Source organism: Lipotes vexillifer, unplaced genomic scaffold, assembly GCF_000442215.2.
Source record: "Lipotes vexillifer unplaced genomic scaffold, Lipotes_vexillifer_v1.1 scaffold109, whole genome shotgun sequence".
NCBI classification, from domain to species: domain Eukaryota; kingdom Metazoa; phylum Chordata; class Mammalia; order Artiodactyla; family Lipotidae; genus Lipotes; species Lipotes vexillifer.
In genome coordinates, this window is record NW_006790015.1 from 1,396,786 (window position 1) to 1,404,693 (window position 7,908).

The 7,908-nt window shown below is 61.5% G+C and overlaps 1 protein-coding gene across 1 annotated transcript; it reads right to left on the reverse strand.

Moving 5' to 3' along the window:
- Window positions 1–1,492: 1,492 nt before the first annotated feature.
- On the reverse strand, window positions 1,493–7,601 carry FBXO2 (F-box protein 2). Its single transcript, XM_007463161.1, has 6 exons — window positions 7,153–7,601; window positions 3,513–3,887; window positions 2,952–3,081; window positions 2,785–2,880; window positions 2,184–2,322; window positions 1,493–1,948 (listed from the first exon to the last, which is right to left on the reverse strand). The coding sequence occupies exons 1-6, from the start codon at window positions 7,172–7,174 to the stop codon at window positions 1,814–1,816; spliced, it is 897 nt and encodes a 298-aa protein (XP_007463223.1). The 5' UTR covers window positions 7,175–7,601; the 3' UTR covers window positions 1,493–1,813.
- Between the last annotated feature and the right edge of the window lie 307 nt (window positions 7,602–7,908).

A 7,908-nucleotide genomic window follows, 5' to 3' on the forward strand; every position in this document is an offset into this window, starting at 1 on the left:
TGGACCCAGACTCCTGGCCTCTCACATCCACCGCACCTCTCCATCCAGCCTCCTCCTTCAGCCCAGGCGTGGGCTCTGGTCCTTTCCTGACTCATCCCCACCTGTTTCCCAACATGCTCATACTAGCCCCTCCTCACCCAAAAGCGTTAATTTGCCTGTCACTCCTTCACATAAACCTGGGAGCTCATGGGGGTGACCTGCTTCCTTCATGGCTCCTCATCAAACTGGGCTCCCAGGGCAAAGCATCACTTCTGCTGTCTGATTGGCAACTCGGGTGGGTGTGGAGGATGCCTCTCCCACTGGACTGTGAAAACCCCTAGAAAGGACCAATGGTGCTCATGGAACAAGGGGCTGTGCCTCCACCATCAGACCAGGAGTTCTCAGGGATTTGTCTCCCCTTGTCTGACTAAGGATGCTCCCAGAGCAGGGACTATGCCTCCACCATTAGACTGGAGGCCCCCAATGACACTGGATATATCCCTTCCTCAGATGCCCCATCCTCGATGTGGCCAAGCTGGTGACTCTTCCTGGGACAAGGAGTGTCTGACTTACCCCTGCGACTTTAGGACCCTGTGCTGGGCCTGGCCCCTGGCTGGGGCGTCAGGAATCATGAGTGAATGAATGAACCAATGAACAAATGCAGGCAGGCTCCAGCTTAAACTCTGCAAGCCCACCTGACCAGCAGGTGGCATCAGGGCTCAGAGTCAAAGGAAAGCTGGAAGGGCATGGAGATTTTATTGGTCATCCTTTAGGAGAGGAGAGAAGATGTTTCAGACCCTCACCCACCCCCAAGACCAGCAGCTAAGAGCCCTGGGGAGGGGCCTGGGTTTGAGAGCTGCTGAGGAGGCCAGAAAGGGAGTTCCTGGTCCAGAGCCTGGCACCACACCCTTCCCTCCACCCCTCCCCTCAAACCAGTACCAGGGGCCAGCCTCTGGGCAGGGCTTGGAAAATGACCAATGAGACCAGATGCTAATGACTCTTGTCCGGTCCAATACCAAGCCAAGGAGGACAGCATGAAGTGGGCAGGAACTGAAAAGGGACACCAAGCTGATCCTTCCTGTGCCCCCCAGCCTGTCATCCCCCCATCCCCCACCTCAAGCCACTGGCATCCATCCCTGGGCCTAGGAGAATTGGTACCCTAGATGAGATGCTGCCACCACCTGCCTTCAGGAAAAAAAAAAAAAAAAAAAAAAAAAAAAAAAAAAAAAAAAAAAAAACGGGGAGAGGGATCAAGAGAGGCCAGGAGGGGGGCCCCACACACACACTCGGTTCTGGCTTCTGGGCAGCTTCGGTGTCAGTCGGGCGCCAGGCCCAGCTCCCCGCTCCCTGGCCTCACAATCCCAGCCTTTGTCCGGCGGGACCAGGCCTGGCTGGCTCTGCACCCGCCCAAGGGCCCCTGGAAACCAGAGCAGCTGGAACCCCACCAAGTATTTTTCCAGGCTGGGCCAGGGGCCCTCAAGAGACAGAGACTGAACAAAGGGAGGGGAGTTCATTCATCCCTGTGTTCATTCATTCCTTCCTCCGACAAATAATATTTATTGAGCGCCCATTTTCGTGGCAGGCACAGTGTTAGGTGCAGGGGATTCAGCAGCGGCGGGCCCAGTGCAGGCCCACGCCCTCACCCATCTTATTTTCTAGATGCAAATATATACCAACAAAACCCATCTTTCCCTCTGAGGGGGCTGGTCTTCGAGCATGGGACGGGAGAGGAGTGCGCCGGGTGCGGAAGGTCAGGATGCTACGGACTAAGCCCTATCTACCCCGGCGCCTCTGGCCCTCCAAGGCAGCTGGGGGAGGTTGGAGGAGGGATCACTCAGGGCTCCACCCACACGCTGCTGTTGGTCACCCGGGCCCCGAACCATCCCTTCCAGTAGACGCAGTCCTGTCCGCCGTGCTCGAAGCGGACGAAGCGGACGCCCGGCCCATAGTCGGTGAAGGTGTGGGAGATCTGTGGGTGGGGAGTCAGGGGGAAGGGGGAGGGAGAGTCAGGCTCTGAGTCCCGAGGCCTCCCCCAGCCACCCCACCCCGGCGCTCTGACCCTCGTCTAGCCCCCTGGATTTCTCAGCGCAGCGTCCCTCCTCCAAGCCTCTCGGCCAGGGCAGTCCAACCCTGCCCCGCCCACACGGGCCGTGGGCGGGCTTTTCACGAGCCCCGCCCCACCGCCCCCCGGCCTCCAAGCTCACCTCAATCCAGCCAACGTCGTCGCTGTCTTGTGGCACTGCCACCTGCCCGCTGTTGAACTCGGCCAGCACGTCCTCGTGCTCCGACAGTAGCTTCACCGTGAGCTCGTACAGGCAGCCGGCGTCTCTGCGGCCCGAGTACCTGCCCCGAGGGAGGGAGGGAGGGAGCACCGGGGAAGGCTTCAGCCCTGCTGAGCGGGTACTCTGGGCCCAACCTTCTACAGGAGTTAACCCTGCTGACCGGTAATACCAATGTTCCCATTTTACAGATAAGGAAACCGAGGCCGGAAAGAGAAAGTGACTTGCCCAAGTGACTTTCCCAAACCCAAGGACTAAACCCCAGATGAGCCAGGCCCAGTGTTGGGACCAAAGCCAACCCACAGGCGCACTTTTTGTTGGGACAGCAGGTGGATATTAAAAAACAAAAACAAAAAAAATTGCCAACATTTAAAACTCAGGAGGGGAGATGGATTTCCACCTTCTCCTGAAAACCCATGGTCACATGACTGCAAGCTCTAGAGTAGGGAGGCAGCGGTCTCTGAAGCAGAGTAGCTGGTTCCAGTTTGCCCCTCAACCCCGCTCCCCTTCCCCCATGGCCACTCACCAGTCCTTCACCATGATGGCCGGCTGAGTGGTGTCCAGCAGCTCCTCCCAGTAGCCCTCAGCCTGCAGGTCAATGACCTGTGCTTTGCGACACCACCTGGGAGACTGGGGGTTAGGACTGAGTGGAGGTCCCCTCCCCCCCTTCTCATCCATCCCCCTTCTCCTTACTCGAAGGAGGAGGCAAAGTACTTCTGGACACTCTCATCGTGGCTGAATTCCACCCCGCAGTCTCCGGGCAGCTCCTCCACCCTCCAGCCGTCCCCACCGTGCTCCACGTCGCACCAGCCCTCCAAGTCCTCTGTAGGAACACCACAGCCCCACGCTGGTCAGCCAGCCCCTGCGAGGGTGTGGCAGGGTGGCTCTTGCCCCTATCGTGGGGGGGGAGGATGAACGTGGTCCTTGAATGGTGTCGCGGTGGGCAGACGATGGTGGGCGTGAATGGTGAGCACTTCCTGTTTGTCCCCAGATTCTCTCTCCCTCCCAGGAGGGTCCCTGGGGGGTGGAAGGATCTGGGAGAGAGACAACTCCCGCCCGCCTCCCCGACTTCCCCCGCCCCGAGCAGGGCAGGAGGATAATACTACAGTCTGTACTGGGGCTACTGTGTGCTGGGCACTGCGCCAAGCGCCTTATCTCATCCACCCCTCCAAGCAGGCTGGCCTTGTTACTGCCCATGGTACAGAAGGGGAAGCTGAGCTCCCCAGGCCGGGGTGACAGGGCGCGACCCCTCACCTTCCCCGCACGGGTTGCGCAGCAGGTTGCGCCGCCTCTTGCTCAGGAAGTAGAACTGCTGCCAGTGGTCGCGCTCATCCTCGGGGCCGCCCTCGGGTACCAGACCCTCTTGCTGGCACTTGAGCAGCCACAGGGGAGAGCCGTCGACCAGCTCCTTCCAGCGCAGGCACACCAGGCGGCAGGCCTGCACCAGCTCGGCGGCGGGCAGCTCGGCCAGCACACGAAGCAGCAGCGGCTCGGGCAGCTCGTCCAGGTACGCGGCCTCCTCCTCCTCCCCCTCGTCCTCGGGCCGCTCCTCCCCGCCGCTCGCCTCCTCCGCGCCAGCCTCCTGGGGCTGCTCCTCCGGGCTCGCCTCCTCCGGCTGGCCCACGCTCTCTGCGGGCGGGCGGGCGGGGCGCGGCTGAGACTCCCCCCAGACCGCCCCCGCCGCGCGCCACGGCCGCGACGTGAAAGGCGTCCGCCCCCACCCGCGCTCGGACAGTCCTCAGCCGGCGCCGGAGCTTCCGTGACCAGAGCCTGGCCAGGTACGCGGCCTCCTCCTCCTCCCCCTCGTCCTCGGGCCGCTCCTCCCCGCCGCTCGCCTCCTCCGCGCCAGCCTCCTGGGGCTGCTCCTCCGGGCTCGCCTCCTCCGGCTGGCCCACGCTCTCTGCGGGCGGGCGGGCGGGGCGCGGCTGAGACTCCCCCCAGACCGCCCCCGCCGCGCGCCACGGCCGCGACGTGAAAGGCGTCCGCCCCCACCCGCGCTCGGACAGTCCTCAGCCGGCGCCGGAGCTTCCGTGACCAGAGCCTGGGACCCTGTGGAGGAGGCCCAGGAGCCCGGGGCCACAGATCAGCTCCAAGTCTGAAGAGTGGCCTCAGAGGCCTCAGTTTCCCCGGCAGTGCCAGTAAACCCCATACCTGAGCCGACAGCAGGAACTGATGATATGTATTCCTGACACAATGAAGCCCCTTAGCCCTCTCAACGGCCCTCTAAGATCCCTTCTCCGGTCACCTCCTCAGGGGAGCCCTCCCCAGCTTCCCCTACTACAGCATCCTCTCACCTCACCGCTGGGAGCTCCGTCCTTCCTAGCTTTTGTCCAAGGGTTTGACGGTTTATAAACACCTTTCCCGGGGACTAGACTGAGGGAATGAGGGCAGGAACCGGGTCTGGGAAGCTCACTGCTTCATCCCCCGTGCCTGGCATCTGGCACCCTGCCTGGCTCCCTGTCACCTTAGCAAGTGTTAGGCACCATTCTGAGCGTTTTAATTTTTACTCTTTAAATCCTCACAGCATCTCTTCCAGGTTGTCCCTATCACCATCCCTATTTCCCTGATGAGGAAACGGGGACAGAGAGGTAAAACCACCCAGGATCACGCAGCAAATGAGTGGTCGGAGCCTGGATTTGAACCCAGGCAGTCTGGCTCCAGAGCCACCTTTAACCATCACAGCCCTGAGAAAATGATTCGTTGAGTTGAGGGTTATGATTTTGATTTCACAGATGAAAATGCTCAGGTTCAGAGGTGGGGAGTGACCTGCCAAAGGTCACACTGCTGGTATTCAGGCAGGGGATACAGGGATCTGAGGCCTGAAGGGAAGGGAGAACAGGGGCTTGGGGATGGGGGAGGGAAGCTCGTTAAAAGAGAACATGTGTATCAAATAGGGAGATGTAGTAAGTGCTTGGGAAGGAAGGTTTCTTCACTCCTTTTCCTATTCCTGGCCCTCAGCTTCCTCGTCTATAAAATGGGGGTAATCCCAGGCCAATCAGACAGTCATCTGATGTTCAACTCTTCTGAGGAGAAGCAAGGGCATTCCAAATTATGAGAAGGGACTGATATCAGGAGCTGTGGGCTGGACTGTCTCCTGGATCCTGGCTGGCCTCAGCTGGGCCATCGAAGCCTTGAATAAGTGGATACCGAGCGGAGGAGGGAAAGACAGTGGGGAGGTGACAGAGCCACTCTGGGTGATGGGGGAGGCCACTGCTCTCAGACCTAGGACAGTGGGGTTGGGGGAGTCCTAAGTGCTGGGCCCTGGAAAGCCAAGATGGTGGTGGAAACAGGCCAGGCATCAGGGGAGGAACAGGCAGGGCCTAGACCCAAGGCTGGGTGTTGCCAGGACCTGGGCGGCCAGCCCTTCACCTCCTCATATGCAGCATTTCCCCACCGCCCACACTCTCAGCCCCCTGAGAGCCCAATCAGGGTTTACGTCTTCAGAGCCCAGAGCACACAGTGAGTCCTCAGTAAATCTTTTTAGTGAATCTTATTATTCAGCATAGTTCCCTTCATTGTTAGCTTTTTTTTTTGCCACATCTTTATGATGTGGGGCTTCACACTTCCCCTTTGGCAAGGAGGAAACTGAGGCCCAGAGAGTCTTACTGACTTCTCCCAAGTCACACCGCAGAACTGTGGGACGGCGGAGAGGAAAATGCCTGCCTTGAAGCCATGTCACCTGCCCATCTTGCTGCCCACAGCTCTCTGGGGAGCTGGGCCCAGTGCCCTCACCTCTCCACCCCTCCCCCTGCCCTGCCCTGCCCTGGCCCTGGTGGACACCTGATGCTCCCCCGAAAGGTGCACCTCGCCCAGTCCCCTCTCCTGGCCCCAGGCCTGGCACTCAAGGCCCCAGATCTGATTACAGGCCCCCCCCCACCCCCTCTTGAGCACACACAACTCCCCACATTGTTGCCTTCGGAAAGTTATCTGGCCCCTGGAAGCTGCCTCCGAGGCTTATTCACTCACCTGGATTGGGCCCCTGAGTCCAGGGAATAGCTGGGCCCTGGGAAGAAGCAGGAACCCATTCTGGGGCCCTATAAAGGGCGGGGCAAGGGGGCCACGGATTGGGGGCAAGAGCGGAAGGAGCTAGGATTTTCAGGGCTGGAGGGAGGGGTGGGGAGCTTGGCTGCCTGAGTGAGCATCAGTCTATTTCCCATTGTCTCCCCAAGCAACTGGCCACTCTCAGATGCGCCTGGTGAGGAAGGGGTGGGGGCAGGTCTTGTTCCCACCCTGACTCAGCAGGCAACCCCTACAGGCCCAGCGGAGAGTTCTAGAGATGGGGAGCGGGGGATCTTTGGTGCCAGACAAGATGACTGGGCAGTCTCAAAGGGCCCTGAGCATCGGCTAGAGCTGATGTCCCAACTCTCCCTCACCACCAGCCTGGTTCCCACTGGGCATCCAGCCACCTAAATGAAGGACAGCCCCTCCAGACAAGGGATCCCAGGAGGAAGGCTGGGATGGGGTGGGGAGAGGCCAGTAACCCCAAGAAATTCATGAGGTTTCAGGCATCTCACGGCCCAGAGTTGGCAAATGGAAGAAGCTGATGGAATAAAAAGGCTTGTGGCCTCTTCCATCCCAGATAGGTCCCAGACCCGGGTCCAATAGACCCTCAGGAGGCGGGAACGTGGGATTACTCATACGCTGTTTCCCGGGTAAATGGGACCCAGGAGTCCTCCCTCCTGCCTGTCATCTCTCAAGGCCTCTGGCAGATCAAGACACCAGACAGAGGACTGTGCTCCTTTGAGACTGTCTCAAGGGCTTTGCTTGGGTGAAAGTGTGTCGCTCTGTGTATCGGGGCCCCCTCGCTCACTGATGCCCCCTCTCCGTAGCACTCGCCCGCCTGCCCCGGTCACCCCTCCAGGGCTGAGCGAGTGGATCCGGCGGCGGCGGCTACCTGGGTCACCGTCTCCGTCCATCGCTGCAGAGCGCGGTCGCGAGAGGAGGAGGACCCGGAGCGCTGCGGGCGGGCTGTCCGAGTCCCGCGGCGGCGGCGGCGGCGGCGGCGGCGGCGGCGGCGATTCCAGGCGCTGCTCACGTCTGGGTCGGGTCCCGGCCGGACGCGCCTCTTAAAGGCCCCCGCCTCCGCCCCCGCCCCGCCTTTGGCCCCGCGCCGGGACGCCCCACAGTCCGGAGCGATCGGCCCGAGGCCTGAGGCTCCCGGTTCCTTGGCGGGCCCAGGAGGCCAAGAAAGGTCGGGAGTCGTTTCTTTTTTTTTTCTTTTTTTTTTTTAATGGGGGCGGGTGGGAGTCCGATTCGGGGCGTCTCCCAGCACCCTCCTGGGGTGGCTGCTGGGAGGAGGCGGCGAGGAGGCTGGGAGAGTCTGGGTCATGCGGAGGGTGTGGGCAGAGGCTCCTCCCGGCACGACACCGCCCCGCCCCAGGTAATTTTCCTACATCCGTGGGGGGCGCACCCCAAGCCGGCTACTCCCCGCGGGCCGGGGACCTGAGCGGGCCGTGGAGGCGGGGCCGGGGCGGGGCTCGGTAGGCTGGGGCGGGGCTGCATCTACCGGCGACAGCAGGCGGAGGCTGGCTCAGCCCCTGCTGCGGAGCGGGATCGCAAAGCGGTGGCAGAGGGCAGGTGACCGGCGGGAGTGGGCGCGGGGAGCGCCGGGGCGGGGGCGCAGGGGGCGGGGGGCGGGGGGGCGGGCTCG